This window comes from Python bivittatus, unplaced genomic scaffold (genome assembly GCF_059951505.1).
Source record: "Python bivittatus isolate LINGU-HERP-01145 unplaced genomic scaffold, Pbiv_v1 ctg000020_np1212, whole genome shotgun sequence".
Lineage (NCBI taxonomy): Eukaryota > Metazoa > Chordata > Lepidosauria > Squamata > Pythonidae > Python > Python bivittatus.
Window position 1 is genome coordinate 15,617,554 of NW_028277030.1, and position 20,775 is coordinate 15,638,328.

At 40.0% G+C, this 20,775-nt stretch overlaps 1 protein-coding gene across 2 annotated transcripts; it reads right to left on the reverse strand.

The window, feature by feature from the left end:
• Positions 1 to 1,338: 1,338 nt before the first annotated feature.
• CHGB (chromogranin B) lies at positions 1,339 to 19,410 on the reverse strand. Of its 2 annotated transcripts, XM_025164449.2 has the most exons (5): positions 19,173 to 19,410; positions 9,876 to 9,922; positions 8,232 to 8,325; positions 4,665 to 6,415; positions 1,339 to 1,823 (listed from the first exon to the last, which is right to left on the reverse strand). In XM_025164449.2, exons 1-5 carry the CDS (start codon positions 19,222 to 19,224, stop codon positions 1,740 to 1,742), a joined length of 2,028 nt encoding a protein of 675 aa, XP_025020217.2. In that variant the 5' UTR covers positions 19,225 to 19,410; the 3' UTR covers positions 1,339 to 1,739. The 2 variants fall into 2 exon arrangements, with proteins under 2 accessions (XP_025020217.2, XP_025020218.2); XM_025164450.2 differs by lacking the exons at positions 8,232 to 8,325; positions 9,876 to 9,922; positions 19,173 to 19,410 and adding an exon at positions 6,610 to 8,220 and having other exon boundaries at positions 1,340 to 1,823.
• Between the last annotated feature and the right edge of the window lie 1,365 nt (positions 19,411 to 20,775).

Sequence of the window (20,775 nt, forward strand, 5' to 3'; positions counted from 1 at the left end):
GCAGTGTAGACATTGGTGGGCATTTCTGCTTATGTTAAACATGGGACTAATCTTTAATTAACAGGAAGTTCTTGAGGAGGCTTAGCTTCCTACTTCACTACTTCATTTCTCAGTCACTAGAGAATAGATGTTTTATAATGTAATGAAACACTTTCAGAGTGATAACCATTCACAAGCATGCTATCATAAATTACAAGCCCAGTTAATGAATGTTAATGTCAGAGGTTAGTAGCTTTGCCAGTTGCCCACAGTCACCCAGAATGGCCTATATTTTTTAAATAATTTGAAATCTTGTGTGATTTTTTCCTAATCATTGCAATATTTGGACTATTTAAAAATAAAAAAATAATTGGGGAGAAAGGCTGCAAAGGGGCGCCACAGTGCCTGGCTCAACTATCTTAAGATGTTAGAGATAACAGGATTTATGAGATTTATTTATGTATTTGCATCTACTAGCTGCCCAACTCCAATGGAGTCTGGCACCAAGATGGCAACTTTAGGGGATTTTATGTCTTGGACATTTGTGTACAATATGGTTTTGGTATTCTGAGGCCAGAATGCACTTGGTTGGTTGTACTTAATGCTGAAATGTTGGCCCCTGAAATCTTAGATTGCAATAAGTGTATTAAGGATTTTTGTTCTAATAGAAACCACTGATATTACTGATACTTCTGGAGAATAAACAAAGCCTGCTCTCATTCATAAAGGAATTCTAGCATCTTCCATGCCTATGGTCAAAAGTAATGAAAACAATCTCTTAAATGCTACTGGACTTAATAGCTTTAAAATAAAAAAGTTGGAAATTTTGAGAAATTCTTCATCAGCCTCAGAATATGATAAAATGCAGAAACTTTATCTGTTGAATACCTCACTACCATAATTCCTTAAGGTATTTTGATGCTAACAGATTGGTTAAGCCTCTGCTTTGTTCTGGGTATCTCAAACGTTTTATTGCTTGAATAGTGTGGGGAGGACCATACTGCCAAAAACGAGCGAGCCCAAAATAAAGTTGATGAGTCTACAATAAAAATCAAAATGCATATAAAATTAATACAGTAAAAATTAATTACTGTAAATGCAATGAACATGATATGTATCTAACTGTTTGCCTATCTGTGACTTTAAAAATACAGTTCCGTAACAACTTTGGAGGTAGTCGAAGAACCACATCCCGTGTTCTTTGCAGGAGGGCTGCAGCCCGTATACCTCTTTCTGAAGGTGTGACTGCTCAGTTTGTCTCACAACAATATGGGAATAGATGGTGCACCTACCTTGGTGCTATCAGCCTCCCAAAATAGATTTTAAGGTACTACAGTATATGCTACTAACTTATAAGGAACAAAACAGTTCTACAATAGACTTACAAGCATGTCTCCCTTCTGATGAATCCAGCTATGTAAATCATAAAGCAGCTATGCAGGAAGAGATGCAGTTAACTATGTAGACAATGTAAAGTTTATTACTTTGTACTGAGATAATATATTTCTGAAGAACACACACACAATTCTCATACATTTCAAAATTCAGAGGGCTAGAATTCATGCTGAGCTGAGCAAATCTTTCTAGCACATTTGGAACAGAAAAATGCTTTGTACTGGTGTAAATTATATATTTAAAGGATGGTAAACTATTTCTAATTAGGGGAGAAGAACAACATTTGAGGCAGTGACTTTACTAGTAAATACAGGATACTTTAAATAAAGCTACTCTTCACCATACCACATTACGTCAAATAAAATTCATCCCCTCTGGTTATTGTTGAATTTTTCAGCTATCTTCTGCAGTTCCAAATCCATAGCAGCCAGGTTTTCCAGTTCTTTCTCCTGTGATAGTGGAAAAGGAAATCCATGTAAATTATGACCTTACAGGCATAGATTACTTTTTATTCTGAGAATTTGACTGTTAGAAATGCATGTAATTGTGCTGCTTTGTGATCTTCGTCTTAAGAAGTGCTGGTACCTGTACATGGAGAGAAGTTAGATCTGATAATGGCTCATGCAAATATTATGTTTGTTTTTTTTAACCCCGGTGTGACCTTAGTTGCTTTTCTTGGCTCTTGCAACAGCTACATGTGCGCATACATGTGGGGACATCCAGGAGCCACTTCCACAGCAGCCATGCACATCTTGCAAACAATACAGCTGTTTAATTATTCCAAAATAGGTGTTTTGCATGCAGTCCTGCACATTACTAAGTACCTCTTTCAAAGGTTTCTCATATCCCCTATTTAAGATCAGCAAATTAAATCCTCCTGCCCAACTTAAGACTGGGAAACACTAAATTGTAGTAAGTTGCTTTACATGTACAAGACAGGCAGGAAAGCCACCTGGGCCTCCAAGGGCTGAAGTGCGGTATGATATGAGTTGTACTTTGGAAAAGACTGGAGGACATGGATTCCCCACACCAATTTTTTTTATAAGATAGGCTCTGGGGCAAAATACTACATGACTAGAAGGATCTATCTTAAATAAAACTTGATTTTAAAGTTTTATTTTAAAACTTTGGAAACTTCATGGGGAAGTAACTTTGGAAACTTACTTCATTTATGTGCATGTTTAAAGAGGGTAGGTGAAGAAATTGATCAGAGAAAAGCACTCAAGATCCAACTATAAGAGCTAAACATTCTATCTCATTAGATTTTAATTATTTACATGGCACTTATTTGCAAAATACTTGTAAGATGTGTTTTTATTGCAATAAATTACAATGTATTATAGATAATTTTGTAAGTGCACGATCTCATAGATTATTATTTTTTATTTTAATCCAGATTATCTCCATTCTATGAGTAAGCTATACTCAGGGTCCACTTTTTCCATTAAAATCCTAGTTCCTCAGAAACCACATCCCAAACTTCACTCAAGAAAACTGAGAAAGGAAATGTAGGATAGAGCTTCTAAATACTCATCATAGATTCTATTTTTATTATTCATATGATCCTCTTCTGTAAGGAGACTCTACGATGAAATTCATCTTGCTTTCCATCAAAGCATAGTGATGATTCCTAAACATGGAGATCAACCATATAATGTTAACGTGTGCCATTATAGCATTTGTGTAATAACTCCTGTTTTGTGAGTTTGCTTAGTATATATAGGGAACTGCAGTTTGTCTAGGGATCAGTTTGTAAGTGCCAGTTGTTGGTTACATTTTGCCAAAATGATCAGAAATCATCTTCATGCTTTCCTCTCTGCATCCACATAGTTAGTGTTAGGAATATTTGGCACTGTCCAATTAGGGTTTCTCCAGGATATCAATTTATAGTATTTATAGTATGGTAGTTATGCCACTACGTGCACACTTGCCTGTTCAGTTATTTCAGTGAGACATATTGTACCACATTGTGTAATATTGAAAGTCAGGATGCGTCACTCCTGACAACGTAGGCAGCTTGGTAGAAATCTGAGAACTTCTAAATAGGAAGTATGGTAGGAAATGAGGCCTGCGGCCCAGAATTACCAACAGATCTAAAATGAAAATGTGGTTAAGAAGTGTACTTAATTTTAAAGAGAGGTTGCTATTGTGATGATGTAGTGTTGGGTGTCATGCAACTAAGCACATATGTATATACACAGATGTATCTTGAGTACGGCTTAGATTATGTGGCTGGCCAGGGTCAAAGTATTCCTCATTCAACACTTTGGTTAGTCCTCATCCATATTACAGGGAACTCAAATTGAAAAACTTGGTGAATACCTTGGAAGCAGTGCTTAAGGGGAACATAAAATACTTGCCTGTCTTAGCAGCAGATACCAGTCCAGAAACACATGCTATTTTAACAGGATCCATTTAAAGCAAGAAGAGCGAGCTAGTGGTTTACAGTCTGGATCCCCTTGTTAAACAACATGTATGCCTTCCAGGAGCCTGATCACATTTTTTTCAGGTATTTTGTAAGAAATGAAACCAGAACCAAGGGTTTGCTCTAGCTTTGTCTATAACTGTGAAGATTATTACAGATTACCCCCAGAAGAAAGTAGTTCTTTGCAGAAATCAGTCACCTATCCTTGCCTTAACCATCCTCATAAAGACAAGAGGACACATGAAATGTCATTTGTACATTATCTTAAAAACAAAAAAAATCAGAGCTTTTCTCACATACAGTTTAATCTTCTGGCCAAGGCCTTGCCATGCCATGACTGACAAGTCGATTTAAACAAGAACTAAGTTGATTGTGTAATCCTAGATACATTCACTTTAAAATAAGTTCCACTGAACCTAACAAGTTTTACTCTAAGTAAATCACAACTGAAGCCTTTGATTGACAGCTTCCTAGATATTTTTAACACTCAGGGTCTTTTCTCCCCTTCTCTTAAGATCCAGTTTTGCTGACAATTTCAACAGGGTAATCATGAAGCAACTTCAACAGGTTGTGTAATTCCAGTGAAGTACAAATGTAAATGATACCTAGAGACAGAGGAGGCTAAGTGAAAGACAGCTAAAGCCAGATTATTAACTGGAACACACTGACGGTCTTGTAGGTCATTTGAATGTGAAGTCTGAATTGATAGGGCTTCATACTTTTTGATCACATAAGAAGTTATGAAACTGTGAATATAATCCTAGTGTATTATCATGTTTCATCTAGCCATATATTATTTTGCTGAAATAAAATATTTTTTAGAAAAGAATTGTTCTAGCTTTCTTAAAAATCATAAAATAAATACCTCTTCTGGTGTCAGAGGCCTCTGATTAAATTTGTCCTTGCCACTTCTTATTATGTGTCCCCTTTCAATGTCTTCTTTTGAGCTGTACAATTCTGGAAATTCTGCAGATTTCTTCCGGTAGCTCAGAAGATGGGCCAGCTCATCCATTCTGTCATACTGCCTTTTTACCTCAGGTTTATATAGCCTCTCAGGATTGTTACTGTTGTCCTGCTTGTGATTTAAGCCATCCAGGATCTGCTTCTTCTCCCACAAATCATAATCGTTATACTCGGGGAAGAACTCCTCCTTATTCAAGCGGGACTTGCGTTCTTCTTCACTCTCCAACAATGGATCGAGGATATCAGCTTTCTTGTCCACAGATCTGTTTTTCCACCTGGGCTGCTGGTAATAATATGGATTTAAAGCTCTTTTCACATTTTCTACAAGATAGTGGCTTCTTGGGTAGCCCTCCTCTAACAGAAGAGTCCTTTTATTATCAAAGTGCTTTCCTCTCTCACTGTAGTGTGTAGTTTCCAGCTCTCCTTCACCAATACTAGGATAGTGCTTTTCTTCCCTGGCTTCTTGGCTGTTGAGTCTTCGCTCTCCATCTTCTCTCTCTTTGCTTAGTGGTTTTGGCATCTCCTCTAGCTGTACATTTGATTGGTCATGGTGCCTCTTCTCATCTATGCTGTCATAACTTTGTTTCTTGCCTCCATTTTCCTCCCTTGCTTTGCTGTAAGGCATCCTTACTTCATAGTGATGATGTCTGATCGCCCTTGATGGTCCACCAAAAAGTCTTTTCCTCATATACTGGTACTGTTTCCTTTCATTTTCCCTACTGTGATGCTTCATGTCTTCATCGTTGTCCTCTTGGCTGTTATAGTGTTGGTCCCAATATCCTTTACTCTTGCTCTCTCTCTCCATTTCCTCAGACCTATGCATCTCAATAGAGTTTCTTGGCTCCACAAAGTTATGTCCTCTCTCATAAAAATGGTTGGGGTGATGGCTCCTTTTATCCCAGAATTCACTTTCTTCCTCACTAAGTTCTTCAGGTGAGTCCCTCTTTTCACCGTTATGATGACTGTTGTATTCAGAGGACTTACCCAGTCTTGGTTTCCTTCGATAATGTCCTGATTTGTGGTCTTGTTTCTCTGTTTCACCATCTTCCCTCTCTGAAGAATCTTCAAATTCTTCATGAAAACTATGATGATACTTTTCATTGCTCTCCTCCTCCTCTTCCTCCTCTTCCTTTTCTTCCTCCTCTTCCTCTTCTTCCTTGCTGTCTTCATTTTCCCTTTCTTGACTTTGAATTATTTCTTCCACATACTTTTGGCCATGAGAATGCTTGTAATCATCCTCATTCACTTTTCCAGATGTAAGAATGGATTTTTTCTCTAGAAGCTCAGATTCTACTTCTTCACTGGCTTTCTTTTCTTTGCCTCCATCTCCATTATGGTGATTTCTTTTATCATTATCTTCCTCAGTTTCTTTTTCATTCTCATTCTTTTTGTCTTCTTTATGGGCTCTATCCAAAGCATAAGGAGTCCCTTGGGAGGCAGTTTGTTGGTGACTGCTTCCCCCATGTTTTTTTGCCTCCAGATGCCACTTAGCATCTCCTTCTGCCTGTCTTTTAAACTCTTCTTCACTCACATCTTGTTCTTCCCTCACAGTCCCTTCTGACTGCTTACTTAATTCTTCTGATTCAGATAAGGTTCTTGTGTCAAGTTCCATGTTTTGGTGTATATTTTGCTCTTTTTGTTTTTGTTGATCACCTGAAACAAAACAAATAATCTGTAGATTCTTCATTATGATGCCATTATGTTTTCACTTTCATTATGGGCTACCTGCCTTCTGTCACTCACTTTTGCTCATTTTCCCCTTTTGTTGTCTTAGTAGTTCAGGACCACCCAAAGAAGATCAACAACCATGGAACATTTTCTTTGGACTATTATTACCTTATGCATACCTCACAATGGTCAGTGGTGACTCCATCACTTGCTCACTATTCCTCCAACAGCCCCTCAACTCTCACCTGGCAAAAGCCATTCCATCAAGCTGTAGCAAAGAAAGCAAAGGGGCTCTTCTATGGGCACTATGGGGAGAAACCAGCAATTTTTGAATCTGTATTCACAGTTTGAATGGATACAAATATTTAACCTGACCTAGAAAGAATCGTCTCACAGAATGCATATGGAGGACTACTTGCTCTTGTAAGAGCAACCCCCTGTTACAAGTGTTCTTGCATATGAACGTTTATCTGTCAAGAAGAGCTTAGGTAAGTTTGCCACTTTAGTTTGCACTTGACCAGAACATGGAAGTCCATATTTTTGATGGATAAGGTAATTATTACGATTGTATGTTTGTATGCCGATTCATTCCCCCTTTTAAACTAAATTTTGCACCAAAACTTTAATCCAGATTTATTTATCACTTGAATTGTTTTATGAATCCCATGCCATAATATGAACAGTTCTTAGCACAAACTTCCTGGGCAAGCACTAAGGGGTTAGGAGTAGGTGGATCTCCAGCCCAAATTAATCCCATTTTTACATATTCATCATCATGTTTTCTATTCAGACTTTTCTCTTTGTGCTGCTTGCGCAAGAGCAGAATTCCATTTAGCACAGTGCATGTGGTCTTACAGTCAGTAACTGCACTTGGAACCTATTAACTCTTGTCACTTTCCTGAATGTTAGTACTCACAAAGCTATTTGTATTAACACCTGTGTTCTTCAATGAACCAGTTTTCAGACATTGATTCATTCTTGCTAACTAGCTGACCAGCGGAGCATGCAAAAAGGCAGGGATGGAGATGGTGAGCAGCATCTTGCCACTGATTGTCAGTGTACACAAGGAGGTGGGGCTAAGGCAACAAGTGGGCTCTGGCCCATGAATGTGGGGAGACTGCAGCGGACTACCTGGTGGACCTCCATGGACTGCGGACTACAACTTGAGAATCACTGTTCTAATCAAACAATAAGAAAGTGATTAGAGTTATGGATTAGGATTCCCAGTAATCCAGAAGAGTAATCAATTGTTGGGCTACTTACCATTCATTGGAGCAGTTGCTATGATTCAGCCTTACCTACTGCATCCAAAATAAAATTGAAGGGAAGCTGCCCCATAGCTTCTTGGAAGAAAGGCAGGATTTAAATGTAATAAATGAAACAGCCATGCATTGCAAAGAAGTAACTGGGTGGAAAAATCATTTGAGTTTTCAAACATGATAAGATGATTAAAAAATATATATGACAATATCACAAATATGGTTCCTCAGAAAAGAAGCAATGGATTTGATTGCCTTCATAATGTGCTGGCTGGGAAGCTTCACTTTCCCAGAAATGCCTCTGACTACCTTCTGTACAAAGTGCCTTTGAAGAAACACAGTTTCTTCAAATGTTGCTGAACTACAGTTCTCAGCAACCCCCACTAGTAAAGGTAAAACGTGCTGGGAGTTGTCATTCAGCAATCTTGGAAGTCTCCCAGTCCACATTACAGTACAAAAATATTACAACATTATGTAATATTCAACTTATATAAAGTCTGGTAGTGGGAAGTATGTTAGGTTCTTTTAAGATACACACTTACTTTTCTTCAGAAGCTCCTTACATTGTGGATTAATAAGTGGAGCATTGGCTTTTGACAGACTATTCAAAAGGACTTCTATAATACATCGGGTTATCTAGAGAAAAAGCAATGAAGATGATTCATTTAGTTTTGAAATATTCTGTTCCAACTGAATATTCAAGCTGATTAACATCATAAACATGGAAAACAATAGCAATGTTATGACTAGAAGATTCCAAGTTAGTCAGTAATCCTGAGGCAAAGAAAATTAAATCTCTAAGTTATTTAACAGTTGCTCAAAAAATAAAAAATATCCATCTAAATAATAGCACCTTTGTTTCTACCATCAAAATATAAAACAGGAGGAGGAAATCCAAAAGTTTAGGCCACAAGATTTCCAAAGCATGAGTGCCACCAGAGAAAATTATTTTTTTTACATGCCTTACCACTGTAACTCATTTCAATGGGTTTCTGGTCCCACATGGAAAGCTCAGCCCTATTTTTTTAGTATCCAATGCCCCAGAGAGTCATGCTGCTGAATTTCTGGTCAAGATGGCCCTGTGGCCAGCAGGCCATCAACATTCTCTGCACTCCTCACTACCCCATCTTCTTCCTGCGCTGACCTCAATGTTAGCATCTACTAAGAAAGATGTGGTGGTCATGTGTTTTGAGAAGGGAGAGAATATAAAAGTTTTAAAAATATATATTAACATTGTAAGTAGCAAAGTAGATGTGTTAGTAGAATATCCCATATTGTACTATTAAGTAGTGCACAAGACCACTTGCTTTTTTTCCCCATAAGATATGGCTAAATTAATTGTAGGACACTTATGGAAGGTCTCTCATATAGGATACCATCATTTGGACTTGCCATGAAATACTGTGAAATGAGACAGGACAGGCTGCTGGGATTCCCATGACTGCAGTTGGACTTAAGGAGTCTAAGTTTTTGTGTTCCTGTTTTAACAATAAAATCCTTGAGATGTACCTACTCAGAAGAAAGTCATAAAGACCTCAGGAGGTTTATCCCTAAATAAATTAGTGTTAGATTGCAGTCAAAGTGGAATGCAGTGTCCAGTGGGCTGTACCAATCATGTGAGGGAATTCCATCATCATCACTAATCAATCCTGCTCCCTGAAAGCATCAGAGGACCCTCGGGAAAGTCCCAGGCTGTCAGGTGGGAAGGAAAAAAGAAGAACCGAATGGAAGCAAGGCCTACCTCAACCCAGTTTTCTTGAAGCATTTTCTAATTCTAGCCACTTATCAGATATTTTAAAAACCCCTTTGACTCTTAGGAGAGATTTGGTTGACAACAGAATGTGAGAAGAGGTTGAAGAATTCCCTTGCATGAACATCCTTACGGAAATGCCGCATTGGACACAACCCAGAAAAAGCACATGGGCCTACCCAAAACTTTCATGAGAGCAGAGGAGGCAAACAAGTACACTAAATTCTCTTGTTACAAAAGATTCCTGACCCTGTCCCTCACTAAATTGTTCTGAAGGCTCCATCCTCCAAACCAAGGAGCTCTTATCCACTAAACATGGTGGTGCCTACGTATAAGGCACTTTGTATGTCTCTGGAACATGCAAGGATTTCTAATAATCTGTGAAATGTGACCTAATAAATTTCACTTTTCAGATGAATAAGATTTTTCTGCTCACCATTTCTCCAGTATGATCATCATTTTCCACTGGGGCTGAATGAATACCTTCAAAGCAAAAAATAAAAATAAAAAAAAAATCAGAAGAGAGTTTGAAATCACCGCTTTGGAAAAGATGACTGTATCTTTAAACTCGCTATGGAAAGTGCTTTGGTTATACTGAACATTTGTTGCATTTGAAAGCACTTGTTTCATCAGAGGATAATCTTCATGCCCTAGATTTAGGGTTCCCATATCCCTGTTTGCACAAGCAGACTCTCTGCTTCTTCTGATTTAACAAATTCTCTTTATTTAAAAAAGATACTCCTGGGAGGTTAGCCAAATACTAGCTAGCAGCATCCTCTTTATTTCCAATAGTGCAGAAACTGCAGCTTCATACATTTGGGAGCCTACCAGCCAAGTGTGACAGAGAGCAGCCTGATGTGGTTATTTGGGTTGCCCAATACGTATATGCAGTGATGCATTTGTGTACAGTGAAAATGCATCAACACTGCTGTTTGCTGTGATGATGATTCGCAGAGCTAAAGCAGCAACTTGTTCCGAGTCTTTGAAGAAGCTCTCTTCCCCCCCCCCCCGCCACTATGGATACCCACACGTGAGGAATACGCACACAAACACACAGAGAGATGTATGTGATTTATTTTGTTTGGTTCCAGTGAGTATGTATTATTTCTCTCCTTTTATAACTGTATGCTTAATTATTTAGATGGTTCTCCCTCCCAGTATGAAACCTATTAGTTTGCCACCCTTATTTGCCGTTCATAGTTAAGCTCATTTATCTCATGTTATGACATTCCATTATTAATAAAGAATATTATTATGATTATATTATTATTCTGCTAGGATGATTGTACAAAGCCTTTTTAAAAGGTTCCCCGGATTGAAATCATAACAGCCACTGTGGAGCAAGAAAGAAAGTATGATCAACTAAATATCAATATAATCTTTTAACTTTCACATTGTTTGTGAATTATGATGGTAGCAATGCAAAAGTCCCTTGTAAGTTATGGGACGGCATTAGGAATGACTCTTTCCACACCTTGGTGTGTCAAGGGGAGCGCTGGATTTGTTGCCTGCCTCTGTGTGTGAAATCGCCCGATCCTCTGCCTTCTTTCCCGCGTGGGTGCCTGGCTTCCTCTGCAATGCAGGCAGTAGGAAGCACCAGCATGCGCAAATGGATCTGCTCACACAGTTTAATCATGAATGAACATCCACCAGGCAGCCATCCATCACGTCAGACACTAATTGGTCGTGCAAACCCCATGGGTGCCACCCAGGCTCTGTTTAGAAGAGCAGGTGCCATAATTTCTTGCCCTCGCCCCAAAATCAGCTTGTAGCTTCGATGCTACAAAGGCCTGAATTATACTTTTGGAGAGAAAACGAAAACAGCATTTACAGCCCTGTTGGATCGTTCCAGAGCTCCAGCGTCTTCCAAATGACACTGTCTATCAAACAATGTGCAGTGATAGGACATGATATTTGATCTTTCATGAAGGAGGAAACAATGCAGTGTCAGAGCAAATTAGAAAGGGCTTTGAATAAAACATTGGAGAAACCCCTTGGGCACTTGGCATGTGTTCCGCTTTTCCTAGCATTTATCCTCTGGTAGATTGCTTTTACACCAACATATTTGTCATCTCTCACCAGGGCTGCCAGTGGTATGTGAGGAAGCTCATCCTCGGGTTAAAGGGCCTTGTTCATCTTCAGTAATTTATATGGGGAAGCTGGTTTGGTCCTGATAGTTACAGATCACGATCTAGAGTGAAAAATGCCAACATGCAGCCACCTACCTCCCCACAACTATGTAGAACCCCATAATTTCTCCCTTTCCTGAGCTATGAATAGGCAAACCACCCCCTGCATGAAGCCCCCCAATTCTATTTTGGGATACCTCCCTCCCCAATCCTTCTGTACTCATCAGGACTGAAATGTTGCAGTTGTTTAAATGTGCGTCAGTGTTTTTTGATGGATGCTTCTTCATTATTTAAAAGCACTACAAGCATTAATGGCACACATGGTATCAATTTTTTTCTATTATTATTAGGGTTGGTTGCACAGTCAGCCAGATGTTTAGACTGGATTTGGCATTTTTATCCACCTATCGAGTCCTTCCCAAGGACTGGGATAGGCAGATGTTGTTTGATGGTGTTAAAGGTATTGTCGTAGGATGTAAGCTCCTCCAAGTAAAGCTGCCTTTTGCAATTGACTGAGGGCGATTTTGTCAATGCCGATGGTCTTCAAGTGGTGCTCCAGATGTTTTCGGATTGCACCCAAGGCACCTATTACTGTTGGTACTATCTTTGCTTTCTTTTGCCACAGTCATTCTACTTCTATTTTCAGGTCTTTATATTTTGTGATTTTCTCCAGTTCTTTCTCTTCTCTTCTGCTGTCTCCTGGTATTGCAATGTCCACTATCCAGACTTTTTTGTCTTTCTGATCAACAATTGTTAAGTCTGGGGCTTTGTGTGGCAGGTGCTTGTCTGTTTGAATTCTAAAGCCCCAGAGCACTTCAGCTTCTTCATTTTCGATTACTTTGTTTTGTGGTCCCGCCAGTTCTTGCTTGCAGGCAAATAGTATTTCTTGCAGATATTCCGGTGCACCATTGTTGCTACTTTGTCATGCTGTTGTTTGTAGTCAGTCTGTGCGATCTTCTTACAGCAGCTAACTAGGTGGTCCACTGCTTCTTCAGCTTCTTTGCAGCGGTGGCATTTGCTATTATTACTATTATTACTATTATTATCCAGTTTCTGATGTGTTTCTATTTTTTTATGTGATTTCTACTTGCTAAAGAGACCCCTGGTCCCCATATTCTGGGTCAGAATACTATTACGGAGCTTCCTTAGCATGATTTAAAGGGATGCCCACAATTGACTAGAGGAAGAAGCAGCAGATACTTATTAGATTAGATAAGAAGGGGACAACATAACCCATCCATATTCTATTTAATGCCATCAAAGATGGCAAAGACTTGTTCTTTGCTTCCCCAAAGGTCATGACTAGATCTAATAAGTTTAAAACAGAGATTTTAGTTGTATATTTTGAGAAATGTCTTCATGGTGAGAGCAGTTCGACAAGTGACATGCTAAAAGAACAGTAGAGTATTCCTTGCTGGAGGCCTTCAAGCAGAGGCTGGCAGTCCCCTCTGTAGGACTGAGCAGCCTTGGACGAATTCACGAGTGGGAGCTCTTTTTTATTAGTTTCTCAGCAGCCCAGGGCAACAAGAAATTAAGCTGTAAAGATATTTGTCACTGGAGGAAGTGAGAAAGGGATTTCTAGCATCATTGACACCCCCTCCCCCGTTTTTAAGTTTTATTTTTTATGAACATAATGATAAGCCTATTGAGGTATTTTCTAGCTGAACATTGGCATGAAAAAGCACTGTCATGATTTGGCCATATGTGGATTAATTTTGGCACTACAGTCCAGGGCACAGAAAAGATTATTCTTAACTAGATTTCATGTTTGCCCCCACACATAAAGGCGCTATAATGCAAGAGTACTATAATGGAAAACAAAGTGCTTGCCAGATCTGAAACTCAGGCTGGAAAGTAAAGTCTGTGACCTGCCGTATATCCCAGGACTCCAATTGTCCTCCTATCTGAGGATAGAACATGATGGCTGAGGCTGTTGGAAGGGCCTCAGATTCACCACCTCCTAAACTAACCGCCATTTGAAATGCCTAAAAAGGGAAGCATGGTAGGAAGCCAGTTAAACTGCCGTCCAGTTTGTTTAATTCCCTAACAGCAGTTTAAGCACTGAACAGAAAATGCTACCATCTGTCAGCTGGCAAAAGAGCACAGCAGACTATCTATTCGGACCATGTCCCTGGAGCACCACACATTGGGGGCATATCTCTCTCCTTAAATAAACAGTGTATTAAGACTACAAGGTAGTCACATCCACTAATATTTATGTTGATGCTTTTCATGGATGGATGGCTCTTGCACCAAATGGCTGGAGTTCTGTATTCTAGATCAAAATCCTTCTTTTATGGTGCAGCTGCACAGCAGGTTGGATACAGGTCTGTCCTCCTTTTTCATGACAGGATCATACAGACAATACAACCTACATCCTTCCAACGAACATCTAGTGTCTGTATCGAGTCCAGCTGAATCTGTTTTCTCATGCAATGGCATCTATTTGGATTTCTCCTCCCTTCTGCATCCTTCATGCCCCACTCACCTGCTCTGGACAGCTGGAGAAACTCTAGACCAAATCTGAAGATGGAAGGGATGCAAAAAAGGGGAGTAAGGAAGCCCACTCCTATTGCATGAGAAAAAATCCACGTAATGTTGGGTGTAGTCCTCTGATTTTTTTTTTTAATCAGGGGAAACTCCTGAGGGATTTGTACCATACAATTATATGTGTAGAGTATTGATAACAAATACTGAGATCCATGTAATGAACAGTCACTATCCATTAAACTGCCAGTTCCTGATAAAGGCAAAGTAATGTTTTAATAAATTGCTCTACTGCAAAATTCAATAACAGCATGATATGTGAGGAGGTCAAATGCTGCTCTTTGAAATGGTGATGTTGTTTGGGAAAGGAAAATGCATCATCAGCAGAAGAGCGTCCCTTTAAGCCAAAGCCACTCCATTATTGCTAGTTCAAAATTTCAACAAACTCAGAAAGCACCAGGACACTGGGCTGCTCTTTCTTCCGCTGGAATTAAACATTCCACTGACACATAAGTGAACCGCTCGTCAATGTCTTAAGTTTTATCCTGCCATGTTCTACAGATGTTTAAAATACATGAACTGTGATGGCCATTGCGCAGCCAGGATCCGAGTGTTTAATGCAGACTGAGGAGAGGCTCCAACTCAGTGGCCGAGCACACACTTGCCCTCAGAAGGTCCCAGGTTAAATTCATAGCACCTCCAGCTTAAGAAAAGGTCTTGTGCTCATAGCTGTGAGGCTATGTGAGCTTTAAACAACAATTTGTTTGATTAAGGAGGAAATCAATTGAAGATGCAGGCCGCAGCCCTTTGCCATAAGCCATGCAAGCTGAGGATGAAATGGACTGAAATCCAAAACATTGGCAGGCTTCCATTATAGAGCAGTGTGGACATTTTATCCAATATAAGATAGCTTCCCAGGTTTGTTCCAAAAATCATATTTTTAATACCGGGCATGCAAAATTCTGTTTACTACCTAATGTCTGGATCATTCAGTTCTAAATCTCACACCAAAAATAGTGAAGAATTTATCTTGAGAATGTAATTCTATGAAGTAAAATTTCAAAACAATTGCAACAACTTTGCATTTCTCAGTTCTGTCTTGAATTAAGGGAACGTTAAGAAATTGCTTAATAAAATTGTTATAGCTGCTATGATTGTTATGTAATTGTTGCAGTTATTGTATAATTATTGCAACTTATATTAAGCAACATGCATAACATACTCCCTTCTTTTGTCTATGTTGTTGTCTGTTGAAATGCTACACTATTACATGTTCATTTTGAGGTCCCCTTTGGAATAAAATGAGTGTAGTTATTATAACAGATGATGACTGTACATGTATAATGTATGAAGACAGTATCTGCCCATTACAATGCAGGTTGTTCAGGATTAGAGAAAATGGGTCACTGTTGGACAAAATAACCCTCAGTGATGGTGATAAAATCACCATTACTGCTGGTATATAGCCTCAGATTACAAAAGATACATCCCCCAGCAAAGGGTTTTATTAGTTTAATCCCTAAAGCCATGAAAATGTACGTAGTTTGTGTCTTTCTCTACCAAATATATTATACTTGCTTATTTTTCAAAATGGAACATGAAAATTTTGTTTCTTTATACAACAGTGAGTTCTGGTGGATCCGTTTTAAAAAGCCATCATATTGTTGTTTAACTTTGTGCAAGCCTATTGTGTGATGGTGTTCTAATTGCAGCTAGCAGAAAACAGCACAAAATAAATAGCCATAATTTGGCTAATGCAGAGCCAGCCCTCTCATGGTGGGAGTTGTTCCAAGAGTATGGTGCGCATGAGCACAAATATGAGAATGTATCTACCAACTTTCACTCATGCAAAAATCTCAGGGTAAGCCATTATCACTAAACCTAATTTAATTCACTGGGTTATGTCTCACCATGATCAAAGCTGAAAAATAGATTGCCTGTGGATGAATGTTAGTAAAACAGATTAATAAATAATCAGTCTACCTGCTAGTTGTCTGTTCTTGCTTCCATATATGTAACCTAGAGCAGAGAATCATTGATACTCCATCACAGAGGCAGTGCAGGTTGGATGACTCCCTGGAGTCAAGACATCTTCCAGGCCCTCTTCCAAGTTATCTGGCTGACTCTGCCTCATTGGCCCTCAGCGCCAGGCATGCCAATCATTTTGCCTACTAAAGCAGCTAAAGTTGGTCTTCCTGTTGGAACAGATGCCACTGGCCAGTATAGGTACTGCTAAAGCCTGTAAGATTTGGATTCTGATTAAATGCTTTAACTTAATAAGGTTATGTGGATTTTAATCAGGGTGTGAGGGTGGTGGTGATGGTAGAACCTGAAATATTGTGACTGAGTAGTATACAAATCTCATAAACAAACAAACAAGCAAAGCTAGCCTTCCTTGCCTTTTCTCCCACATTGCTGTGCCTCGGAGCATCTAAGCAATGCAAGAGGCATCAGCAATAGAACATCCTGGATGGCAGCAACATTGGAAAGAGGGATGCAGGGCTTTTATCCTTGTTGTGGTCAAGAATCCTCAGGTGAGAGAGGAGAAGGGAAGGGAAGGGAAGGGAAGGGAAGGGAAGGGAAGGGAAGGGAAGGGAAGGGAAGGGAAGGGAAGGGAAGGGAAGGGAAGGGAAGGGAAGGGAAGGAAGTTCGTAGAGTGCTGGGCACTCAGATGAAGGCTTCGGAATGGAAGGGACCTTCTCCCCATTCTGCCAATTAGCCCAGCTAGTCAATAGCAACATGATAACAATGGCATCAGTGATAATGCCTTGCCCTGCTACCATTATCAAACATCAGATATAATGACAACATATATTTCTCCAAATTTCTCGCTTGAACTGGATATTAATATGGGAATAATATCTATATCTTAAGGATAGCTGAGAAACCTTTGAAAATTCTCGGATTCTGTATGTGTGATACACACATACACACTAAGCAGTTTTTACTTGCTCTGTGTGTGTGTGTGTGTGTGTGTGTTTATGTGTGGTTCATGCTTCCTTTTCATTCCAGGAAAGTAAAAGGAGCTTTGTAAGATATTTTGAATACAGAATATTATATTAGCTGATAAATCTTCATGAGAAAATTTAATGAGAATTAAATGTTTTGGGGAGCTCTCATGAGTAAGACGATTTTTGGCATCTCACAGGGTAATGGAATGATAGAATCAGCAATTCATTTTGTTCTGCTTGGTCATGCCTTAATTATAGAACCAAGGTATAATTTTTACATTCAGCTCTAAAATAGTCCTGAAGGCCACACTAGTAAACAACCAATTGGCGATTTATCTTTGATTCTATATTTCTTTGTGGAGCAGTGGAATTATTACATTTTTACATTTACATCACTTGATTTCAAACTACTGTTCAGTGGTATATATGCCAAGTTATGTTCGAGGACAACTCCTAGGTGAGTTTAGAATGATAAACTGACTGTTCTCTTATACATAAATGCTAACTTGTAAGCCTCACTGAGTTCAATAGTGCTGATTCCCAGGTAAATACATAGAGACTGCAGCCTAGAAGGGAATGAAGATTTGCATTCATTACAGGAACAAGAAGAGTTCATTCCAGTTTCAATCATGATAGAGTAGACCAGTGTTTCTCAACCCTATCAATTTTAGGATGTGTGGACTTCAACTCCCAGAATTCCCCAGCCAGCCATGCTGGCTGGGGAATTCTGGGAGTTGAAGTCCACACATCTTAAAGTTGTTGAGGTTGAGAAACATTGCAGCAGACTGAATGAAACTAAAAGGGCTTAAATTGCCCATTCCTAATTCATATTCATATTATGGCTTTATTTTTACTAGATCTGGGATAAATTTCTGATATTAAGGCATGGCTTCTTTTACACAGAACACACAATTTGGACAATATCTCTATGCATTTCTGTTTAATGACTTTTCTGCATGGGCAGAATTTGAGATATACACAGATGTGAAATTCAAGAATCACATTTTTCCATTCTCCCGAAAGCTTTAAAAACCTGAAAAGCAAAATTCATGCACTTGTAAGAGGAAGGAGGAAGACATTAAAAAAAAAAAAGAGTTCAGTCTAGTTGCTACAGGTTTGAAAGGAAAGAGTAGCAACACTTAAACAGTGGCAATTACCCTCAAAAATCAAATTATTTTTTTAAGATAGTTGTTTTTATTTGATGAGGACTAAGTAGCATTTTCTTAATAATCTACTTATTCAAGCTGATGGGGGAAAGTCAAACGTTATTTAAATGCTCCCTTTTTATATGCTTTTGTCAGTCGATAAAATGCAGAGCCACTAATAAACATCCTTGTGAAATTATTGGATGTCACTTCTCTTAAGTGATTTTAGCATCTAGATTTTTTTTAAAAACTATTTTCTTCCAAAAAGCATGATCTGAGTATTTGCACAATATAATTAATCATTTAATTAAACCACATATTTGCATGTTTGTTTTTCTACCACAAACTATGTATGTACACTCGATAACTACACAAGAGTTCCAAGCTTTCCTTCTTGCCTCCTTTTTCATATACATGTGAGAGACAAATATAGGTACAAATATGTGCATTCACACATTGTATTAATTTTCCCCAATGACATTTTCTTTCTTCTGCCCCAAATAATTTAACCCAGTTTATGTGTGGGTGGTTCTGTTTGGGAAATCCAATGCACTTCTGAAAGGCAGAAGCTGCCCATTGACTGGACTGATTTCCAACGTACTTTTGAGATCTTGGCTCTGCCCATTGCAGAGCAGTGACTCTTGCTGGATCTTCCTTCAGCAAAGAAGTGAACACACTCTAGCTATTATTAGCCATTAAGTGGACCATATATGCATCCAGATTCTCGTTTCTGCATGTGTGTGATAAGAGTATGTTTGTATTGGTGGTCATTAATTAATAAACCTCTAGCACAAACATGTTTATATGAGAGTTGAGAGCCACGAGCAGATTGATATATAAGCTATCAATTGCCAGAAGACTACTCCCTGCTCCTGTGCCAGTTCTTAGCCAGTACAGAAGCTCTTGGCTGGTGAGGGCTGTGGAATTCCCACCGCGCCTTTTCCCCCTCAGCCGTCGCCCGCGCGCCTCCATCCCGCTGTCACTGTCCAAGGTGCTGATCTGCTTCGCTGGCCTGACTTACCTGCCAGAGCTGCGGCTCCGAGGAGGCTGAGCAGCGCCACGCAAGGCACCATGGCCGGCAGGACCGAGCAGCTGGCACGCAAAGGCTGAAGGTTCTTCGTACCAGCTCCCTTCTGCCCGCAGATCCAGGCTATTTAAGGGAGGGGGGATACGCGCCAGAGTCAGGCGGAGGAAGGAGGGAAGAGTTTTGCGTCAGAGGTGGACCCCAAAGGAACGGGGCGGAGAATTCCTGAGATGGCCACAAAGACCCTCCCCTAGAAGCCGCTAAGGAAGGACCCCCAGCACCACTCCATCTTTCTCTTTGCCGCACAAAGCCTCCCCCCACCCCTGTGGGCTGGTCCTCATTATCTCCCAGAGAAGATAAAGCCCCCATCCCAGCACTATTACCAAGAGGACCATCTGGCCCCACCCCACTTGGAGTGTCAAGCGTCCCCTTTCTATCCTCATTCAAGCCGCCCACGCTGTTTGGCCCGATATTTTCCGATTGATCTCCACCCCAAGCAGAGTCATGGTGAAGCCCCTTCGATAGCCTCATCGTAACCCTTCCTTTCCACCGTGACTAGGAGATTACACAGACCGAGATCGAGACGCCCACAAGAAACTGCTTATAATGTGGGAGATGTGAGGTGCAAGGCAAACTGCATGGCCCCTGTAAGAAAATCCTCTGCGTGCATGTGAAGCCTTGAATGCTTAGGAAACTCCGGCCCTTCGATATAAGCTCATTAATGAAAAGCCCTCCTCCAGTTTCATTCACCGGCGCGGTCGCCCGCCGGCCCGCCCACACCCCCTCTCGCTGGCTCTCTCGTTCATTCTCTTTCTCAGCAGAGATACTTGGTCCGCCGTGCCCCACTCGCGGCTTTTGTGCTTTTGCCTCACCTCATCCCAGGGAGATTCGCGGGATGAGCCAACGATCGTTGTCTTGAAAGGTTCCGCCAGCGGATATTCACGCCCTGTTTATTCAGGCATTTGTTACGAGGTGGGGAAATGGAACGAACCCAGCGAGAAAGGGGGCTGCTGCCCGCTGACGTCCTATTTTCTCCAAAGCACTCTCTGTGCTGTTGGATATTCAGCCCCCCCCCGCCCCCCATTTCTCTCCGAGAGCGGCTGAATGAATCGATCTTTCTTCACAGCTGTCATCCATACAGTATTTATTTCGACACATTTTTGAATGGGGAAGTTTACACATAAAATTCCTCTCTTCCTGGTCTTGTCTCTCCGTATTTTTTCCACTGCTTCCCTTGCTATCTGCTTCCAGTTCTAAGCTTTTCTCTGATTTGCGTAGGACAGTTTGTGTGGGCTCCTCTGTAGGTTAGCTTCGTGCAGTGGGACTTAGCTGGCTTGTTTCATCATGAGTTGTTGAATAAGCCACAATTAACTGGATTCACAGAATCCCCTGGGCCAAACCCAAGTAAACCACTTTAACATAATGCCTGCACCCAGTTAAGAGAGTGGTGTGGCAGTTTCTTTCTGTTAACAGATTGCTTTAATATGGGGTGAAATTAAGTAGATTGTGGGCTCTAGTAAAGCTAAGGATAGAGTCATGGGGGGCTGATTTAAATAGGTCATAATTAAGACATTTTAAGAGATAACTATTGTCAATAATA